Raw genomic sequence first — 23,304 nt, forward strand, 5'->3', positions numbered from 1 at the left:
TTGGATTATCACAATTTTCAAAAACTTGAAGATGATCCTAAGAAAATTGAAAAGATGGAACCAGACTTTTCACAGAGATACAGTGTCTCCCCCATCACAGAGGCAGCAACATGCTCCCTCACTTTTTTGATGGAAACCATGGAACACTCAAATGCATTCAACATGACAAAAGACTGAAAGAGAAAAATTTCTATCCAGCTTCTAAAATGTCAAATAAAATGTCAGTTGGCACTGTAATAAAAAAGGAAAACCTAACATAAAACAGGAGTACTCTGATTAGCATGTTGCTTTCTAATGAATATCACACATTCAGCAAAACCTCTGGGCTTCAGAAATAATAAAGTAGTGACTGGGTGAAAAAAATCACTGCAGTTCACTGGTAACTCGCAGAAAAGCTCCTTTATGAAGTGAATCTTTCTTTGGATACTTCTGTAATTGGACACATCTTAGGACCAAATTCCCTCATCAAAGGGTAGATATTAAGATCTCACTAAAGTCATTGAAACCTTTATGGATCTCAGAAGGAAATTTGGCATTCATTGGTGTTCCTCTAGGGAGAAGGGAGAGTAACAAAAAAATATTTTTAAATAATGTTGTTTAGCTGATGGAGAAAGACAGACCTTTCTAGATGGTGATCCAAAGTAATTAAATTAGATGATGAATGGAGACCTCTCCTGTTGCCACTCAAAACAGAAGATCTCAGGAATAGTTGCCTTTCTAAAAATCATCCTTTATGAATCAAGCATAATAGATCCAGTGCAAGAGTCCCCTAAATATTATTGAAGATGAACCTAAACTAAACCCCGTGTATCGAAATTTGTCTTGCAAATGGGGAAAGTGAAATTTGCAAAATACATCCTCAATTTTTTAATCTATTATTATTACCACCCTGTACCCAAGGGAAGTCAACTATGGATCAGGGAAATACAAGACCAAGGAAGCTTCTGACCAAAGAAATCTGTAGTCAAAGCAGACTACTCATGAGAAGTGAAATAAACTATGCCTTGTAATTTTTGCAAATGTTTTTGTCTAACTCCTAACACTTGCCATCTTTCACACAGTCCTCCAGTAAGGTGTTTGTCAATTTTAGTACAAGTGTCTACTGTACTGAAACCAATCTTCTCTTTTTCAACATAATGTTTTTTGAGACACAATATCAAATGTTTTATTACACATATTATGACATATTATAATCTCTAGTAATTCTTTTTTTTTCCTCAGAAAAATGTTGATTATCCAATATGATTTTATCTTTGTAAATTCATGTGTGCTGGTCTTCATTTGCTCATACTTCAGATATTCAAAGATGTCCTTTTCTACCATTTGTATCAGTAATTAACCATGGCTAAACACGCAACTGAATGGCAGTGGTGGTATTTCTTTCTTCAGTATTTTAAAGAATTGCATCCTTTCTCACCTACATATTTATTGTCTATTTAGAGATGTATTGTCTCTTTAGTTAGCTATACAGATTTTTGTCTTCAGCTGTTTGCCAACTGGTTATAAATTCATTGTAGAGGATCAGACCATTGTTCTGACATACAAAGTATTTGGACCTAAAGATTATGTGCAGGTCTTTCTTATATAATTTTTTAATACTTGATACAATTGTTATGCAGTTCTGTTGGTACATGATTTTCTCACTTTTTTATTCTTTTTAACAGACCCTGTAAATTTGAATTCTCGATAATTTGGTGTTTATTGCTGTCCTTTTACTGTCCAATATACTGGAATGCCTAAAGTATTCTGACATTTTTTACCATCAGTTTCCTTTGAAGTTCAATGGGACATAAATGCCTACTGCCCTTTGCATCTTTTCACAGCTGCACCCACAAAATATTGTGCATCTGTAATATAAAAATAATCACTTGGTGGAATAACAGCAACCCAGAGGGACAAGTATATAACTGCTCTATAGATTAGAGCTACGGCCTCATAAAGAACAAAAGTGTAGAATTACCTACATTTAAAATGACACAAATTCCCAAATTATAAGAACACAAAATTTGAACAGTTTAGTATTTTCTAGATACTAACCTTAATTAAATTAGATTTTACAGCTATTGCTATACACTTTTAGAGCTAAAAATATTATCAAGTATAGAATGTTGCTAGATAAAGAAGAGTCATCACATATAAAATACCTACAATGGAGAGCTTCAGTTGCTAGTACACAAGCTGCCCAAATGTCATAACAAGACAGAGTTTACAGGTGCAGTTTCTGGACCCTATCAATGACTGCTTCATACAGCTGAAAATCCTACAAAACACATGAAAAATCACTTTTGTGGATTCAATCCTATGCAAATTTTTGGAGTCAGCTCAGAGATAGTTGGAGGTTGAAGTGGTTACAGTTGAAGCTTCTGCAAAATTCTGTAACTTCCAAAAAAAATCCACATTCTTCTGGCAGCTGTGTGTGACCAGTATCACTACTAAATGACAGCTGGAACTCATCAGGAGAGCCTCCAGACTTCAACTTGTGCTGCCCAGAGAGTAGCCCTCTCATGCTCGTTCATGTATCTCGTGTGTGATATGAACCAAAGTCTGGGAAAGTCTCTTTTTACATGCATTCTCTTGATCCCAACCAAATCACTAATGTAGATGCTTTCCACTAATCACATGGGTTGGTAGTTAAGTCCTGTTATAACAGGTTTTCAGTGCTGTTGCTGTGTCATGGTGCTCCAGTTCTTCACACATTTTATCTTCAGCAAATAAAATAAAATTAAGGCTTAAAAAATATATTAATTGACAGCAGGAAACAGAATTCTGAGTACCCTGAAAGTGCAATTTATCTTTCTGGGCTTTTGGCTTGAAAGAAGGGGTTTATCTAAAATAAACAAGAAAAGCAGAAACATTTGCAACTGAACTCAGGCATTTCACAGACCTCGAGAAAGACTGCATCAGTTAGGAGTTGCCATGTAGATAAATAGAGCTAGGGAAAGGAAGGGAAGGGAAGGGAAGGGAAGGGAAGGGAAGGGAAGGGAAGGGAAGGGAAGGGAAGGGAAGGGAAGGGAAGGGAAGGGAAGGGAAGGGAAGGGAAGGGAAGGGAAGGGAAGGGAAGGGAAGGGAAGGGAAGCTGAGGGAATGGAAGGCAAGGCAAGGCAAGGACAGGGAAAGCATATCATAGATTATTTGCTTTGAATTCTGTGATGTTTCTTACCTCAACACATTTGGTATCATAACGCTGCCAAGTGCAAGGTAACTTTCACAGATCTGTCAGGCAGTTGTGTTACAACCACTGCCTGTTCAAGTTCAATGCCACAGATTCTGCTGGGCTGCAGCCAGAGCTCCTTCGTCAGTCTCCTTAGAGTCTGCTGGAGGAAGGTAGGTATGCTGATATATCCATATAATCTAAAAATTCACTGGGGCTAAATGTAGATCTGATCAGGGCAAGAAGGGGGCTGAGTAGTATCCATTTCCTTATCCTAGGACTTCTGCATGCTCCTATGGTCCACTCTGAATCTCTCTGGCTTTGTTGCCTCCTTGAAACAGCTCTCTCAAGCTGTGCAATGTTTTTTTGCCTCCTCAAGAGTCTTTTCCATTTCTTCCCTGCAACTGCCCTGCTCCTAAACTTTAATATAGCAATGGGTACCCTACTGTATCAACTTCTCAATGTCTGTTATTAGCTAGCTTGTGGAAATACCAATTGAAAATATTTCAGTGGTTATTTTCAACAACAGCAAATGAGTTGTCATTGACAAGAACAGAAATAAAAGGTAAACATACTCAGATTATTACCTCTTCACATTAAAAGTGAACCTTGGTTAGATGTTATAAACCTCGATCTTGTAATTGACAGTCTAATAATTTCCAACAAAATGGTGTAAGAGAACACATGCAACATACAAGCATAAACATTTTCTATGGCATATGCTTCTGCATGTTTCCATTTTTATTTTTGTACAAACAACGAATGCATAAGAGGCTCATTTCCCCATAAATACAAAAATGAAAGTGTTTGATGTAAAAATGCAGACATGCAAGTTTACCCAGGAGGTAACATTGCTTTAGGATGGATTAATTTGTTCATGATGTATTCTTATTCCTTATAAACTTTGCAGAAACCCTAACAGATAAAAACTGTTCCAAGATCTGTGTTTTCACTGTCAGTGCTGCTTGTGCAAAAGCAAAAAAAAAAAAAAAAAAAGTACCTTGGCAAGACAGTAAGACACTAACATAAGCCCAAGGCTATTCTTTTTCCACATAAATTTCAGTGTCAAAATGGTAGGAAAACCAAAATAATTTTCAAGCTGCTAGAGGGTACTGCCAACTGTAAAAAACAGAAAGATAACTATAAACATAATTATTCAAGTGAGCCCTGTTAACTGACAGGAAGATTTTGAAGGGCTAGTATGGAATGTTCTAAACATGGGTTTTTTCCTGATAAGCTTTTCTCCTTTGCAAAATATCTTACAGAGGCAGTATTAGCTACGTTGAATTGGTTCCTAGAAGAGTACATGTGGAGGGCAAATCCTGATGCAATTTTTAACTCCATTTCTTCAGGATCTTTGTTAGATGTTTTGCATAGCAATACATTCTGAACGAATCTGCTTGGGTTCAACTTCAAACTATCATGTAAGACTTCAGTGAAAAATCTGCAGGACTGAAGAATCAATATTTGGTCCTTAGGCACGTAAAAGAAGACATCATATTTGAAATATTTTTCCTCTTGGAACATGAAGAGGAGATTCCCAAAGGATCACTTGTGTGCTGTTCCTGGTCTGTGAGCCACCTCAAAAGGTGTAAGCCTTGGAAGAAAAGGTGCCCATTGCTGCGATGGCACCTGTTACTGTAGTTGCTGCTCTTCCAGGTACATGGCAAAAGAGGGCAGTGGAGCACTGTACATTTCAATAGATTAAACTAATGATCCCTGCAGATCTTTAATCTACATGTCTTTGCTGCAAAAAATTATTACAATGCCTAAAAAACCCAACCATGTTGTATTAATAATATCCAGACAGTTTAAACAGAACATCTCTTTTGTTTTCATTGAAAACAGCATTTCTCTCCTAGCGAGTCTTATAATCAATTGATTGTAACCCCATTACCTTCCAAATCTCCAGTCACAGGACATATTGCATTTTCACCCACTAATGGGATTCTCCATGATGGTTTCATTTGCATTACCTCCTTCACATGCACTCCAGGTAAGCTGCTATTCCTGCCTATAACACATCTCTCCAAGTTTAAAATGGCCTACATTAGTTCAAGCGTCCTCACACAGAATGAGTTTTGTTTCCTTTCCTGTGTCACTAACAAGAAACTGTTGGTTTTAGCCAATGTACCATGGTCAGACATTGTTTATGTTGGGTGCTTTCCTAATTTATTGGGCAGTTCTACCTTCTGCATCCTTCCCAAGTGTTTCTAGACTTTGTCTGCACCACATCCATTTCTAAATGTGTTCATTCATGCAACTTTAAACATTCAGCAACACCATCTGTTGTTCCCATATTTAAGAAAAGAGCTTTAAGGTCAAAGATATCTTCAAACAGTTCTAGTTTTACATTGTAATATAATCAAATCTGAAGTTTGGGTTTGCTTTGGTTTTTCAGTTGGAGTCTGGGATGCTGTTTCCTTTCATTCAAAGCAGCAGTTCCCACTTCTACATAAGTTGAGATAGATAATATGTAATTAAAAATAATAACACATGATTTAAGAGGAATGGTCACAGTGAAGAACCCTGGCCTCTCTACACAACAAGCTTTTTTCATCTTGTCAAAAACAGCCTTTAGTCTTTCTTTAAAATGACAAAGGTTTCTAGTGTCAAAATACTCCTCAGGATGGCAGTGCTCTAACCAGATTTATTAGCAAAGCTCTTACTTTACTATTATAAAGCCAAAGTCTGGTACTCAAATGACATTTACTTCAAAATCACTCATTTTATTTAATGGCTACACGTGTCACCACTGTCTCTAATGTTCCTTTGATGCAAAAAGACAAGGGAATGTGACAAGTTAAACTTTGATGTGTCACATCCAACCTGAAGTTTGAATTATTTATAAATGTTTGCAAAATTACATAAAATGATAGTGTAGTGAGATGTAGCCCATTACCACTACATTCTCAGATCAAAACACAGTAATCACCAATATCATTATCTTATTCCAGAGCAGTTTCAAGTGTAGCTCACTGGACTGGGATATACGGCATCAGTTTATAAGCCTGGTTCTTCCATGGTCCAAGTAGTGGATTCAAGGAAGTGCCCCCAGCCTCCCTGGCTTTGGCTGCCTTTCCTCTAAAGCAGGGGGGGCTAACACACATCTCTTCTGTAAAGTGTTTGGACATCATGGTGTACACAGTTTTTATATTTACAGTATAGAGGCTCGATATTATTTCTGTTATTACCGGGTTTGTTCTATTTTTACAGTGATATTGCATTATTACTAGTGCTAGAGTTTTCTGCCTCCAGGGTGCTGGGTCCTGAGCAAACACAAATGCAGGCTGGTCAAAGTTGACTGCCGTTAACATTTGAAAAATATTTTAGAAATGTAAGACCATCTTTTCCACACCAGTGCACTTAAACTTATGGGAAAATCAATAATTTTCTCTACAGTTGACTAGTCCTTTTCCAGTAGGTCTTGCTCAGTGTAAAAAGGCACAAACCACCCTCAAATATAAATAGAAAAACCTTGCAATAGTGCTAACCCAACAGATTGCTAGCTTTTTTTGTGAGATGTTTATAGAAGTATTTTTATGCTTTGGTTAACTCTCTGAGACAGAGAACAGCACCTTTCTTAATGGAAGAAATACTGTTTATTCTTTACTTTTACTTATTCATTTTGTTCTTAACTAAATAATAAAACAATATAGTATTTCAGTGATGTGCCTAACTAGCAATCTAAAATTAACTCTTCCTTTCTCCAGTCCTTGATTATTCCTAACTTCCTGATATAAGTTTCTGTACAGATATATATTTAGATTGATTTTTAATACAAAACTATAAATAAGGATCTTATCATTCACATTTTATATTAAATTGTAACATTTATATAAAGATAGACAGATAGGGAGAGAGAGAGATAGACATATATATATATATATATACACACACATATACACACATATCACCGTTCAGAAAAACTAAGAGCTGAGTGTGTCCAGGTCAGATGAAAATCAAGTGACTTTCCAAATCTCAGTGTTGTCAGTTATAACACCACAGAGTTCCCATGGTACTTCAGCACCAAAAGAAGGGCATTCTGCTGTCACACATCAAAGCTGAGGATCCTCTTCAAAGAGTGAATGCTCTATCCAAAGGTGCTGAGTAGGAAACGAGACAGGCATGGATGGGCCGCCGTCTTGACCAGAGACAAAGTCCATCCAGAACAGTAATTCAGAAGTGCCTTTAATTTGTGATGGAGTTTATTTCCATTCTCATTCCTGTTGGCATAAATGTAAGGAAAAGCCATAGAAACTTCACAGTCAGAAACTCCAGGAGTTGCTTTTGCAAACCAAGTGGTCTCACCATTCATTTCTGGGGCACTGACCCGGCCCATGTAATAAACTGTGACCTAAATCTGAGCAAAACAAGGAAATCAAGGTCTGCTCAGTGATAATGGACAAATGAAATGACCACTTTCAAGTCAAGAATCATTGGTAATAAATGTGTGTACATATGTGCATATGCTTAACATGTCTTTACACTCATGATAACAAATCCTATTGGTGCAAACCTTAACGTAATAGATATTGCACAGAATGTTGTAAAAACCAGAACAATTATAATTGGTAAAAAAGAAACAAGCAAAATGCAGGTAAATAATAAGATTTATTTATGTGTTTAAATTTAAAAAAAATCCAACTTTTTACACATGGAAAAAAACAAAATCAAGCTTTCCTCAGCAAGGACCATTATTCAAAGGACAAATTATTCTAGGCCACAAGTGCCATCTGCTACTATTACAGCAAGGGAAAGGAAAATGCAGTCACTTTCTGCCTTGAAAGCGCTTATTCTCCTATCTTGTGATGCTCAAAGGTGATGATAATTTTGCATTTTTCAGTCTGTCCCCGATCAGGGTACAAAATCTGCTGCCTACATGTGGAAAGGGAAATCCAGCACAGGTTTCCAGCAGAACAGCTCTAGTGGGAGGAGGATAAAGCTGGTAGATGGCTATTGGGCTGCATGTTAGGATAAAGAAGCATGAAGAGACTGTGTCAGAACTGAAATCAAGCAGTAGACACCATCCAGCCAATTACAAGAGCAACATCTACACACTTACAACGTGAGACTTCTGAAACTAACTACTAGCTGAAACAGTGTGAGAAAAATAAATGGATTTCACAGTTAAAGCAACTGCCCTATTCATATAATTGTAGGTCAAAAAGAAATGAAGTTACAGTACCAGTGCAGGCACCACGGGAGTGTAAAAGACAGGTTATTCACAGGCTTAATTCAACCAACAGCTATCTTAAAAATGGCAAATTAAGAAATGCATTTTACTACACAGATTAAAGTGCTATTTAATAAAATATTCATTAAACATATTGCTATATGTCCACACTGGCTCACAACATCAGGTTGTTTGTTAAGGCACATCACTGTAAATGTCATATTGTGCACCTGATCTTGTTTTCAAGCCTGCATCAAAGGGCAGCTGCCACAATACAGCATGTCCTGAAGTCACAGTCTAGCTCTACACTTCCTCTCCTCGCCAGACACCAGATACCCTCTGCTGGGGTAGACGCTTCTCTGTCTTCAAAGAGTCTCTCCATGTGAGAAATGCACCTGGGGTTTGCCAGTCCGCAGAGGACTTGCCTGACATTCATCCATGCATCCATTCATCCATCCATGCATCCATTCATCCATCCATGCTATACTATACACTAATCTCTTCTTTCAGCATTAGCAAGGTGTCCTGCACCCCCTGAAGCACAGCTACCACCAGTACACCCCACCCAGGACACTGCCTTTCAGCGAGCCTTCTCCTTGCTGTATCTCACAAGGCTTTCAGTTATTTTTACAGTTGTCATAAGAACCATTTGATTTCTCTAATCATCTAGAGAACCAAAGTGTGTATAACAAGTCTAGTTTGCCTAGCTGACATTCATAAAATAGCAGCAGCATATTCACAAGCTTATCCAGGAATGATTCCTTCTTGGTACATACATGCTGATTCTTTCACTTTCTTTCACAAAATCTGCTGAACTGAAGGCACTCATTACATAGCTATATTTTTCCACCATATAACATGAACATTTAAATTTCATGAGGTAACAATTTGCCTTCTAATTTAACAACATGTTATATAGAACACACATTACATGTTATTAATAAACATTATTACTTTTAAGTTCTGTGTATTATATCAATCATTGCCAAATCAGCTCAGAAAAAGGTACTTGGCTACATGGGTTGCCGAGTGACAAAGGTGGCTGGATGTCATCCCAGCTACATCACTTACTGAGCTGCTACTGTCTGCAGCCTGAAGAAGGACTCCAGCAATTTATTAAGGCGTATATGTATCCTCAGAACCAAAGCCTTTGCTAACAGAAATTGGCACAGCTCCACTGAAGTCAGCTGAATGTTTGTGACAAATGAACAGCTCCTCCACAGCAAGCAAAATTCTGCCTTCCTTTATGTATCATCCCACATGCCCATAGGATTTTGCCTACGTGATTAAAAGAGTATGACTCACAATAGCGTCTGCAGAGTCTTCCAAGCCTGTCCCAGCCTCCTCTGTTGTGCTCTACCTTCCTTCTAGCTGATCTTTTTTCTGAGGCCATAAGTAAGAGAAGAAACCCTTGGCTGATAATAAAGGTAATACTATTCCATAATACTGTCACATACTTATCTTTGGAATTCACAGCACCTCCCACATCCAGACTCGTTAAATGAATTTGGTGTCAGTGTCTTGTTCCTCGGACAGGAACAGTCAAACTTTTATTTCCTAAAGGCAGGTTCATAGAAGTTCTAGAATAAATACATTACATATACGATCTATTTCCAGTTAATTCACCTGAATACTCTGTAAAATTTTAAAAAGGGAATCGTCATGTGAATGTAACAGACAGTACAGGACCTTGCTGCTTCATACATAATTTAGTTTTAGAAATAAGAGAGCTTTCATGAACTCACGTAAAAAGCAAGTTTTCTCATCTCTTCTACCTTTAATTTAAAATCTCTCCAGGCTTGTAAGTCCACATGAGACAAAAAATTAACGTCACTTCAGAAATCTCAAAAATAGCAGTTTATGCATTCAAATATGTAACAGGTTTTTTTCTAGGCTCAAAATGTTTTCACTGTGATTTGATACATCTCCAAGTAAAAAAATCAACTGAGGTATAGAAATGTGGCTTTCTAACAGTTTAGTAAGGTGAGGGATGGCAGTGAGTCTGTGTACAAACATGAGATAATCAGTGTTTGAACCCCTGACAGCAGATGCACTGCAACTCTCATTTATTTCAGATTTGCACTGAAAATAATCACTCTTGATAACCTAATCTCGTAAATTTGGATTACACTTAGGTGTACAATGAAATGTCAGAATAAAGGAGGCCCACTATCACCTTGTGAAACTTCCCTGCTCTCCCCAGCATCTGCCAAGCATCCAGAATGGCAGGCAGGTGTTGCAGCACAGTTCCAAGTGCTGAGGAGAAGGATTTTTCTACCTGAAAAGTTACAATGGCCTTTTGCATTAAGGGCTTTTTTCTCCAGTTAGTGTTCTGCTCTCCACCTATATATAAACTGTGAGTAGCCTAGGTATGAGATGACAGGTTTGATGCTGAAGTGTGCCATTCCCATGAGATTGTTTTTCTCTTCAAAGCAGTTCAAATTTAAGCCAGGCAATACCTGAAAATCCTACTGTACCAAATACCCACGTGGACATTACACTTAATGTAACAGGGTTTGTACAGCTGAAGACAAACACAAAGATAAAAATTGGACAAGATTATGGAAAAAAAATTACACTACACAAGAGTATGCCCAGCATGGTTATATTATAGTCAGAGCAATGAAACTGAATTAATTTCCAGTTCCTAGAAACGTGCTGGAGTCCCCCCAGAGGTGTAAAAATTAAATAGGCTAAAAGTACATTGCAATTTTTGTCTTCTACCTTCACGTTACTATTTCCTGTGAAGGTTTCCTTCTCCATGTATAAGCACAGTGGTCATTCTGCTGTAGTGATGCACCACCATGTACCACTTCAGCTTCAGACCATGCCATATCCAGAGGTATTGTGTAGGAACTGCAGATGTAAAATGTAAGCATGACCTACTCAGAACAGTCCAGCTCTGTGTCTCCATCCTTTTGGTTTACCTAGCTAGCACACATTAAGGAGAGAGTGTGTTAACAACAAGCCAGCCAGTACTCATTCCAGTAGAAGACTCTCAAGAATACATGGTTGATAGGATCATACAATCCTAGGGCAGTTCAAGTTAGAAGGGACCTCAGAAGCTCTGTAGTCCTCTCTACTGGTCAAAGCAGGGCCAGCTTTCAGGTCAGACCATGTTGCTCAAGGGGTCTTGAAAAGATCCAAAGATGGAGAATACTCAACTCCAGCTTTCAGTAAGCCTCAGCATAGGAAAGACATGGACCTGCTGGAGAGAGTCCAGAGAAGGCACGCAAGAATGACCAGGGGAACATATTGCCTCACCTATAACAGACTGAGAAAGATGGGGTTGCTCAGCCTGGAGCAGAGAAGTCTCCAGGGAGAGCTTATAGCAGTTTTCCAGGACCTAAAGGGGGCTACAAGAGAGCTGGAGAGGGACATTTTACAAGAGCATGTAGTGACAGGACAAGGGGGAATTGCTTTAAATTGAAAGAGATTTAAATTTAGAAAGGTTTAGATTAGATCTTAGGAAGAAATTCTTTACTGTGAGGGTGGTGAAAGACTGGAACTGGTTGCACAGAGTTGTGGATGCCCTATTCCTCGAAGTCTTCAAGGTCAAGCTAGATGAAGCTTTAAGCAACTTGCTCTGTCTAGTGGAAGGAGCTCCTGGACAAACTCAAACACAAAAAGGAAGCCTAGAGAGGGTGGAAACAAGGACGTGCACACACTGCCCGCCTGTGTACCCAAAAAAAAAGTTATTTAGTTCCTCAGCCTTCTCCATGTCCTGGGAAACCACCTTCCGGAGAGGAGTCACATTTTCTTTAGTCGTCCTTTTATCACCCAGATATCTATAGAAGCTTTTTCAGTGAATTCCTCTCAAGCTACCTGTCCCTGCTTCCACCCTTTCTAGGTTTTCTTTTTGTGTTTGAGTTTGTCCAGGAGCTCCTTGTTCAATGCAGGCCTCCTGGCATTTTTGCCTGACTTCCTCTTTGTTGAGATGCATCACTCTTGGTCTTGGAGGAGGCAATCCTTGAATATCATCCAGTTTTCCTGGGCTGTTCTTCTGTCTAGGGCTCTATCCCATGGTACTTTACCAAGCAGATCCTGAAGAGGTCAAAGTCTACTGAAGTGCACGGTAGTGAGCTTGCTATGCACTCTCCCTGCTGACTTAAGGATCTTGAACTCCACCTTTTCATGGCCACTGCAGCCAAGTTCAATCATGCTGTATCTGTCACTAGAAACACATACTGATGAGTGTCTCTCTATGTGCTCAGAGTCCAATATCAAGACTTCATTAAATTCCCACTTAGTTATCATCCCTATTAAGCATGTCAGAATGGTATTGCAGTAGAAAATAAACCAAGTCATTAGAACAGAGACTGATCATAAACTTATTTTAAGCCCATTTATATCACAGAGAATCACAGGATATTCCGAGTTGGAAGGGACTCAAAAGGATCATCTCTTTAAGAGGATGGTCTGTATGGGGATCAAACCTACAACCTTGGTGTTATAACCACCATGCTCTAACCAACTGAGCTAATGTCATATACATATCTCACAAGGATGGTGATGACAGTATGCTCAGAAATGCACTAATTGTAAAAGTGTATAAGAAACATGCCCTGCAAGTCAGCTAACTATGTCACACATAGTTTCCATGACAAGCACAACTTAATGAAGACCTTGTTTAATTTTTGTGGTAGGTATCACAGCGAGTTTGTTGGTTATTCATTTAATAGGGTTCACAGCATATGCAACTCACCACTGAAATGGTAGAGCAAAACAGCAAATAAATTTTTCTCTATGTGTTCAGGTTTACTCCAATATGCAATAAATATGAAAGAGATTATTCATACAAAAGGCTTTTTTTTTTCGCCAGCCCTTGGGGAAATACAGCCCTTGAAATACATTCCTGTATTTCATGCAAACCCAAACATTTTTTTACACAGGTTTTATATAAGACACCATAATACCCAGAAAGCATCATAACCATGCAACAGGTTTCACTGTGCATAAGTTTTAACACCCATAACTTCACGGGGGTTCTTTCCTCCTTTGTACTTAAAGACATAAGTACAGAGGATGTATTACATCAAAGATTTGTACTTTGTAAGAAGATGTTGGCTATTACTGGTTTTAGCCAAAATATTACAGTTCTGCTATCTTCTCTCTGACATGCTTTTTTCTCACATACATTTCTGGGTCATAATAGGTTAATTATGTAATAGGATTTTTCCCTAATAAGTAGGGGCTTTATCTCTTTGAGATCAATGGAAAAAATAAGACATGAAATCTATTTGTTATTAACGTATTTCTTCCAGCCCACAAAACCTAAACTCATTTTTTTTTTCAAAGTGAACAGAGCATTAGCATTTTCTTTATAAAACATGTTTGTTTATAATTTCAATATATAATATCACTTGTGGTTGATCATCAAGTCCTCAGGAAAAGCATCTGCAACACTATCTGTTTTCAAGTAAATGCATTTTGGGCATCAATAGAGTCAGGTTTCAAGGATAAAGAAATAAAATCAATAAAAAACATGTAAAAATTCTCGTCTTGTTCTAGAGTTGCAAATTTCTAATTCGATCACATAGATTGTACAAATATGTGTACATACACACACATGCATGTCTATGTGAACATATATGTATATTAATATGTATATACATTTTCTTTAAAGGAAAGTGGCAATTCTGTGAGAGTCTCATTTTCCTTTGCATTAGCTGCACTCTTTTAAAATTTGAACATTCTGGAATCTCTCTTCATCTGTCCTGATATAATATTATTCCTTCTTTTTTTTCCATTCCTTTTTCTTTCTTAATCAGTCACAATTTTTTCCACATTTTTTTCTTCACCATAATCCACATTCAAACTATGTTCTAAACTGTACCTCTGAATGTCACCTTATTGGTATCCTTTATGTATGATTAAATGACCTGTGAAAATGCCAGTAAAAATCTTTAGTATTCCGAAGTAGTACATCAAAACATTCAAAATAAGGATATAATTCTCAACAGTAGACAGTGTTATGAGCTCCTCCAAGCTGAAGCTCAAATTTTCTCACTTGGGTAAAATTTTAGAACCTATCAGAATGCCTCTAACAAGAGCAGATGCTGCTGTGCAACTACATGAACCATATTAGTAATTAATATTAGCATTTAAAAGCAACACATAAAATAAAAAAGTCTATGTTAAAGGATATTAGGATATTTGATCAGAAAACTTAGTTTAATGTAGAACAACAAATAAGCAAGTGTGTGCTGCTTTCCAATACACTCATCATTTTGTCAGCCTGCTTCAGGAAAATCAATCCGTGCACTTTGTCTACAAACCGCGTTACGCACTAAGTCACAGTTCAGAGGATTAATGCTTAGGAGGAAAAGGAGAAAACACTCATGCATCAAAGAAAAACTGGGGAAAAAGTTATCTGTTGAGAAACGGCAGTGGAACTTTCCCCTATGTTTGCATGCCCAATTGCAGCCCCGATGCGGTGCCCTGCAGCAGGGAGGGAGCAGCCAGGCGAGCATTTAATGGCACATCCATACCTGATGTGTGCGCAGTGCCTGATTTTCACATGAAGGGCAAATATGCATGTTCTTTATAACTCACATACACCACCACCAAGAAGCAAAGATATAGCCTGCTCACACTGCAGGTTTAATACACTCATTACAGTGACACTGTATTCCCTAACATTGCCCCAAAATTTGTCATTTAAAGGGCCCTGCCAGTTTCTAGTGTTAGAATCATGGTATAAATTGTACAATTAATCCCAACAATCCCACCTTCGAGCGGTTTATAAACACACAAATCATGCCAAGAGCTTGTCACATAACCAATAATCTAAGGCTCATAGATTTTAAGGCCACAAGGAACAACTATGATACCATCACCTTGCGTAGAGCAGACAGTAGGAAATCGCTCCTAGACCAAGCCCTCCCCCAAATGGGGCTGGCGCTGCATAGGGCAGATCCACGTGTCCTGCCTGACAGCAGCTTGAAGGTTACTCCACTTTACACTCACCTGGATGGGAAAAAGTACAGCTGAGCACTCGTATGACACAAGGACATCTTGAGGATGCAGCACTGGCCATCCTTGGACCTCGGCTAACCTTTCATCTCTGCGGAGACCCTCCTATGCTGGAATGATCTTCAGTGCTCATTTTAAGCCTGTTTTAGGGAAACGGTATAAGATGCACAAAGGGCATACCATGAAGACACTGATTCTTATTAATCTATTTTATGAGGAAGAAACTAAAAAATAAGCAAACCTGTGATGTTCATTGCCCAGTTACTCTTACATGCCATTTACAGAAAATATTTAATAAATCTTCAGAGAATTTGCCTGAATAGGGATTGAGTAAAGAATTACTTATCCAGAAGCATACTGCATGTTTAAGTCTGATGTGACGGGGTTTCTGGGATCATGCTATATAGTATGTTGCCTTGCAGTAGGAATTAATCCATAAAATTCATTACACTTCTGTTGATGAAGCACTGGTAACTTCTTCACAGAGTTTTTCACAATAAAAAGGCAAAGCTTTGCAATATCCTTTTACACAATTGTTGAACAGCCTATTTTAAACTCCTTTGGACTAAAAACACACTTTCAGACCACGACATTACTAATTTTTGCAATATGGCAAAGATTTCTCTTGGCTCAAGTAGGAACATGATAACAAGCTGTCTTTGCCTTGAACAAAGGCACTACTCCTGGTGTTACAAACTGTCTTACAGCAAAAAAATACTTACTATATCTATATCTAGATATAGATATATCTATATCTACTGATGCTATTATACTCTGCACCTCAGTTGCAGTTGATATTTCAGATATCACCTTGAAACACTACCATAGATTAAGAGATAGAAAGCTGGTGAAAATAACACCAAATCAAAATAAAATCGTCACCAAACTTCTGAGCAAACAAGTAAATAAGTACAAAAATAAGGCGTGTAGGTACTCCACTGTAACTGATTTCATTGTTTTTACTGTTTTAATAGCTCTCTCAACTTTAGTAACATCATGCTGTTTCAAATTCACATATTAATCTGCCAGTATGTTTGTGACTGTGTTGAAATCAACTGCAAAATTCCACACAGAGCTCAGCAAGGCCAGGATTTCATTCTCTTCTATCAAGTGTCGCAATAATAGGAAAAGGTGGGTTTCAGATGTTAACGGTTTTGCATTTGTTAATACACAATAATGAACATATACAGTATTGATCCAAAGCCAACACATCTGAGACTTCAACTACAAATCAAATTCAATACTGTTCATAATTGTTCCTCTTACTTTTACATTGTGTTAGGCTGGCAAATACCCATTTGTGTTTTTAAAAATGCTTATATATATATTTATATATAAACACATATATATTTACCTTATTTAGAAAAAAAGTTGTTATTAAAAAAACAATTCTACATCTTGTCTCTTAGAAACAATATGCTTAAAATAATAATGAGCCAGCTGGAAACACTAATAGTCAGACAATAACTGAATGGACTATTTCATGGTTTCTGCAATTATTAAGCTAATTAAAACCACTTATAGTGGGTAGTATAAAAATGTTTGGTCATGTCAACACTTCAGGTATTTCAATCACCCATACACATATCTCTTGATATTTAAAGTTTTATGAAAACCATATTAATTTGCCACATTCCATCCAGTTCTATAAATAACAGTTTGAAACACTGGTTTACTGTGAAATAATTAACACTAAATGGCAAAGCCTCTATAACCATCTCACCTGCTAGCTCCTGCCAGCTGGGAGAGGGGCAGAAGGCGTGCACCACTGTTAATTCGGAAGGGAACATGTGACACAACCTGACATGTCAACGTGTGAAGAGGTTTTCGCCACTTAGGTAAAAACAACTGTACTTACTGGTGAAACCGTGAATAAAAAAGATAAAGAAGAAGACTTGGAGGTTATTTTATTTCTACATAATTAAACACATAAGAGAGACAGAGCTATGGTCATTTTTAAACGCCTGTAAGAGTTTCTCCCTCCTCCTCCCTCTTCCTTTGCTGTTCAGAGCTGTTGAGTAACAGACATTTCAGAGTGTGCACCGGGGAGGTAAACAAATGCATTGCTACTGTAGTTGCAGGGCAAGGAAACATTGATGTCACTGCTGTTATAATCACATTAGTAGCGTGTGTTAACAGTAATGTCATGTTTGATCAACTAGTCAGGTCAAAAGCTCTTGAAAACACAATCTGAACAGATGCACAAAGCAAAATGGCAAGAGAATCGACTTCCAAACACTTTCCTCCCACATACAGACCTCCTGTTGCAAAGGTGAGCTTTCGATCACCAATACTCAATGCCAAATTATCCTGAACCACACAATTAAACTTTACAGTTGGCTAGGTCCCCGTTCCCCCCCTTTAAACCCGAATTAGATTTTTCTCTTATTGCCCACTGTGTACATGCACCCACACCCTGCAGCATCCAAATGCGTCCCGCCAGGGATAACACATGCAGTGAGAGTTTGCTCCTGTTCCCGACAGCTTGTGTGTCAAGGACAAAAACAGTTACAGCCCAAGTGTTTGGGACCGTTTTTCTTTGAGTAGGTCTTTTCCACTTTAAACACAATGTGTTGCTGTCTCTCTGCTTCAGCACAGGGTATTCAGTACAACCAAATAGTAAGAATAAAAAAGCCAACAACAAATTCTCTCAAGTGGGAAAACGGGTGGGCAGGATACATCCCCTCTTGTGTCCCAACATGCTCGGCATGTACGTGTTCATCAATTGTGTACTTTTTTATCAACATTTTCTGACACTGCCGAGCTTGGGCATGTGGTAAACCCCTGAGCGTTAACCCTTTTAAGGGAGAGTGGCACGTAGGAAATGCAGCGTCAGTGAGACCAGACAAGGTCTGCTACCATCCAGAACTTCCCATGCACATTTTTTGTCATCTCCCCACTTCCTTGCACCAACCTGCCCCTGCTCAAGGAGAAACTTATCCCGCTTCACACCCCCTCCCCGAAGTCTGCCTGCTGGCACTGGCCAGATACCTGTCACCTTTCCCTTCATTTTCCGTAACTTCCCGATTTGCCCCCGGACTGATGAAGCGTTGGCTTTTCCCCATCCCCTGAGCTCACCTTTTCGGTCTGCCTGGCGGCGCAGTCACCGCCTGCATACCAATGTGGGGCCGCAAAGGCAGCGCGGCGGCCGCCCGCCGCCCTCAGGCACCCGCACCCGGCCCCCGCCGCTCCCGCGGGCGCGCTGCCTTTTGCGCGTTGTCACCTCTAGAAAATTAAAGCGGGGAGACACGGAGACGGGGGCAGACACAATTTATCCCGGCCAGCAGGACGGGTCCTGCATGTCCTCAGGGGACAGGCATCCCTGCGTGCAGCAGGCACTCAGGCACGCACATCCATCCACTGGTGTGTGTGCGCGTGCCGTGGGGCGCCTGTGCCACATCCATGTGCGTGCGTGTGAGAGGGAGGTGTGTGTGTTTTGTGTGTGAGAGGAGAGTGAGCGGACTGGGAGGGAGGGAGGCAGCCCCGCCGCACCCGCGCATCCCCGCGCCGCGGAGAGCAGAGACTTACCGGGTCACCCTGGTCTCTGAAGGTCAAGCTCAGGTTGGTTTCTTGGTCGCAGTTGTCCTCCGGGCTCTTTCGGCTAGATTCTTCTCTCGCTTTCTTTTTTTTCTTCTTTTTTCCTCTTTTCTTTCCTTCCCTTCCCCTGCTCGGCCGCAGTGGCGGCGGCTGCCGCCCGGCGGGGCTCTCGCTGCCGCTCCCGGCCCCGCGGGGTGAATCCCGGCTCCTAAACCCTGTCCCCGCGGCGCCGCTCAGATCCCATGGTCGCAATCCACATCGCGGCAGATGTACCACAGAATCACGTAGAGGATCAGCAGGATGGCGAAGATGAACAAAGCCACCAGGATAGCCTTGGTCACCGGAGAGATGAGGGACTGCATGTCACCCGCGGACCGCCGCCGAAGACAGACGACTCGGGAACTGCACGGGGGCAGCGAGCGCGGACGGATCCCGCGGCCCCGCCGCCGCCCCCGCCGCCGCCGCCGCCAGTGACCCGGCGGGCAACGGCGGCTGGCGCCGATCCGGTGGCGGAGAGACGGGGGCTGCCTCCCTCAGCGCCCCCGCTGCGGCGCTCGGGCGGGCGCGGCGGGTCCCCGGCAGGCGGGACGGGGCGGTGCGCACGGACAGGTCGGCGCGGCGGGGCGCCCGGCCATGGGCACCGCGGCCCCGCCGCGGCTTCAAGCCCGCCCTGCGGCGGCGGCGGCGGAGGGGGGCCGGGCGCCGGCAAACTTAAGCGCGGGGGCGGCCCATGGGGGACAGGTGTCAAGCGCCCGGTTGCCTTGCGGGTCTCCAACGAAAGCCATCCACGGGGGAGGGAAAGTTGCGGGCGGGATGCGGCGGGCGCCGCCGCCCCCGGCCCCGAGGGGAGCGTGCGGGGCGAGGGGGAGCCGCCGGCAGCGCGAGCAGCCCGGCCGCGGCAGACTGGGACCGCGCCGGCCGGCGTGTTCCGCCCAGCCGAGGTGTTCCCTCCCCTCCCGCCGCTCGCCCCCTCCTCCTCCTCCGCCACCGCCTCCTGCGGTCCCCCCGCCTCCCGCCGCCGCGCCGTGGGTGAGCCCCGTCCCCCGGTGCGTGTTGTGGTTGTAACTGCGGAGGGGTGCGAGGGAACGGGGTTTCCTTTCCCCGTCCAACCCCTCCGCCAGCAGTTGGCATGTTCAGCATCCTCATTGCCCACCGGAGACCGACCGGCGGCGGGGGCTGGCGGCGGGGAGGACGGCTTGTCGCCGTTTTCTAAGCGGAAAGGTCACCCTTCCCCACCTCCGATTAAATTAAAGGACTTTTTTTTTTTTTTTCCAGGCAGGTAGGCATGGGTCACAACCTGCCAGGTTTTCCCCCGTGGCTCTGTGGTCTTTGGTATATGAACCAAAGGCGCTTCAGGACAGATAGCGCGAGGACAGGAAGACGAAAATCGGATCAAAGACCATCGCCTGGCATCCTCGACCCCAGCAGCAGCTCCGGTGCAGCTTTCGACTCACCTCAGAGTTCTGTAGTGCCAGAAGTGCCCGTACAGCCACACATCCCATGCACGCCAACCTTGGCACTCAGTGCTTGAAGTGTGTCCAGACACCTGCCTGCCGGCCCAGCACAGTTGGCCGGGTCCAGGCTTCCTGGCAAGGACCCAGGTGCCCCAAGTCCACCCCTGCGCTGGGAGGCAACCAGAGATGCAGGCACCCTTCCCTTAGGTGACCCAAGCAAGTGGCTGGCAAGAGCACCCTCAGTGAGACACAGACTGCTCATACGGCATCAGCTGCGTCTGGTGCAATGCAAGGAGTTATCACATTGCATCTCTAGTGGGGGCAGAGCCAGGTCTTCACAGAAGGTGCTCACTGGATTTCAGTTCTGGGTGCAACCATAACAATAATACAGAAACACTGAACCATGGAACCATGTAAGATAGGGCTGAAAGAAACCTTGAGACATCATCCACAGAGAAGGACAAGAGCAACTTTATCGACAGGGAGACGGAAAGATTAAAACTTCAATATATAAAAAGTGGATAAATTAAGGATAATCAAATTTGAGAGGAAAAAGGTAAGATACTGCTATATAGGTACTCCAGGCTTTAACACTCTAGATGAAAAGTTCTTATTAATGCTGAGCATGGGGATTTAAGATGGAATGGGAAGAAAATATGAAAGAGAAATATTAGGCTCTTAAATAAGGAGTCTTCCAATACAGTGAAATGTCTAAAGGGTGTGAGGTAATATCCCAAGAGAATGTATTGCGGGACACATTACTCAACTTTCAAAAAAAGCTCAGTTTTTTTGTGCAGGAGGAATGGTCAGCTCTTTAGGGATACCCACTGTGCTGCCTCTGTCTCTAATATTTTAGTTCCTCATCTGCAGTATGCAGATGGCCACATTTCCTTCCTTTTCATTTTCATGTGACCACCTTGCCCTGCAGGACTTTCACTGAACATTTTTTGTCTTTTGAAATAACTGCATCTTGTTTGGAGCTGTGATGCCACCGGGGTGCAAGTACCAAATTCATAAAATGCAGCTTGGACTCCAAACAGCAACTTTTCTCATTATTTTATCCTTCCCATTTCAAAAGAGTGCTAGATTTTGGAGGCAGATGGCTGGGTGCTTATGTCAGATTCTTTGAGACATATTTTTTCAAATCCTCTTGCTGGACATTAGTATTTCCTTTGTAGAAAAGTGTTCTTCCTTGTAGACCAGTTGTTCAGCTGATTTCACACTCGAGCATTTGTGTATTGCCGTCAGCCTGCCTTGGCTTGTCAGCTCTCGATAAAGTGGTACCAAACCTGGCAGTACCAGACACAGCAGTAGCAATGGCATGATGCTGTACCAAGTGATGGCTGATAGTCTCCATACTTGTCAGCATGAGAAGCAAAATAGTGCACCATCTTTTCTGAGCCTCAAATGCAATTGATTGTGTAACATGCACAATCTGTTCTGAATTGGTTTTGAATTCTGTTTGTTTAATTTGCATGTACTTATGCACGAGGGCATCCCTGCATAATTAAAAATATATAGCTTCTCTGTGTTTGATGTTCTGTCACTGGTGGAGCCTGAGCCAACACAGAAATCACAAGTTAAACAGCAAATATATTGCCAAAACTGTCCTTAGTTGAGAAAGCCGATTTAAACAAGGAAGTAAACATAAAAACCATCTTAGTTTTCAGATGTCTTATTAGTAAGCAGTGGGGAAGAAGGAAATCCATCTTTGCCAAGTGAAGAGAGATAACAGTGACAGAAAAATCATTTTAATTTCCACCTTGTAATCTGATATTAAATTAAACAGGAATACTAATATATGTAGCTTTTAGTTTTCTCTTTCTTGATTCCCTTTGAAAATGTGCTGCAGCAAATACATATTAGCAAGGAAGAACATGCACAAAAGATGGGTGAAAAGACCCACAGTCACGAGCTTATGCAGGCAGCTTTGAATGCCCAAATTAAATCCCATGCTAATGTACTGGATGCTTATGCGACGTAGATGGCACAAGGAGACTGGGCTATTTCTTGTTATGTTCACAGGCAACCTTAGCCACTATGAAGTTATCCTCACTGCCTGTCGGATCTCCAGTCCTCCTATCAGGGTGTTTATTCGGACCTGCTAGAACCTATTGGAAAGACAAGGTCAGTTTTATATTCCTAGGCTTGGACAGTCTATGTCACCCTGGATTCCACTAATGGGGACAAATCCTCATAGTACATCCCTGGTCTGGGATAGGATCTGAAGCCATTGGATCCCTGGGTGAGGGCTGCCGTGTTTGAGAAGGGAACCACCAGTGGTCTGTGGTGGTGAATAAAGCTTGTGCCGACAGAGATTGCTGCTTGGAGAAGTCATAACTTAATCCTCTCTCACTGTAAACCCGAGCTCAGCAGCAATGCAAAGCCAATGTGTTTCCCTCTTTCAGTGAAGACAAGGGCAGATCAGGAAGAAGAGTTCAGATTGAAATAAATAACATTTTTGAATTTCTTTGCCAATGGAAACATCCAATCAGCCTAATCCCTTTCTTTTTTTATAGGGCAGTTGCTTTTGCATATAATTTTAGGAGTGTCAGTGAAAGGCTTGTAATTTACACTGGTGTTAGCTTGAGGTGATTCTGGTGCAGATGGTCAAACACAGATTGATCATTTCTAAATATGATCTTTCATTGCATGCCCAGTTTTCAATGACTTCATGGGAATTTTAAATGCAAAAAAAAATAAGGAGATACTTTCTGGTTTATTGGAATGATTTTGAGACTTTCATAACAATTCCATAAAGACTGAGTGCCAGTAACATGTCTGAGATGCCCAGTGAATGCGCATGGCCAACTGTTCCTGGAATGTGTCTGCCCTGAAGAGAGCCACACATGTTAGAAACACTAATGGTAATTGTCAACAAATGAGCTTGGGTATGGCATTGCTGCACAGGTCTCAATGCATATTAATTTAGCCCAACTCTCAGTCTATTATCTAAAAAATGGATATATTCAGTAGTTTTTGTTGTAGAAGTTTTATTACTGACTTCAACA

General features: G+C 41.3%; 2 protein-coding genes across 2 annotated transcripts in view; both read right to left on the bottom strand.

Moving 5' to 3' along the window:
* The window catches only part of ZBED1 (zinc finger BED-type containing 1), a 51,041-nt gene extending 35,662 nt beyond the window's left edge, over positions 1-15,379 (bottom strand). Inside the window, exon 1 of the mRNA XM_032678069.1 lies at positions 15,297-15,379. The gene's annotated coding sequence lies outside the window, so the exon portion shown is untranslated. The remainder of the gene's footprint in view (positions 1-15,296) is intronic.
* The window catches only part of DHRSX (dehydrogenase/reductase X-linked), a 210,295-nt gene extending 190,995 nt beyond the window's left edge, over positions 1-19,300 (bottom strand). Inside the window, exons 1-2 of the mRNA XM_032678072.1 lie at positions 18,831-19,300; positions 15,297-15,442 (exon numbers count right to left, since the gene is read on the bottom strand). Coding sequence (XP_032533963.1) covers positions 15,297-15,366 — 70 coding nt within the window. The 5' untranslated portion in view covers positions 15,367-15,442; positions 18,831-19,300. The remainder of the gene's footprint in view (positions 1-15,296; positions 15,443-18,830) is intronic.
* Positions 19,301-23,304: the final 4,004 nt, after the last annotated feature.

This window comes from Chiroxiphia lanceolata, chromosome 2 (assembly GCF_009829145.1).
Source record: "Chiroxiphia lanceolata isolate bChiLan1 chromosome 2, bChiLan1.pri, whole genome shotgun sequence".
NCBI lineage: Eukaryota > Metazoa > Chordata > Aves > Passeriformes > Pipridae > Chiroxiphia > Chiroxiphia lanceolata.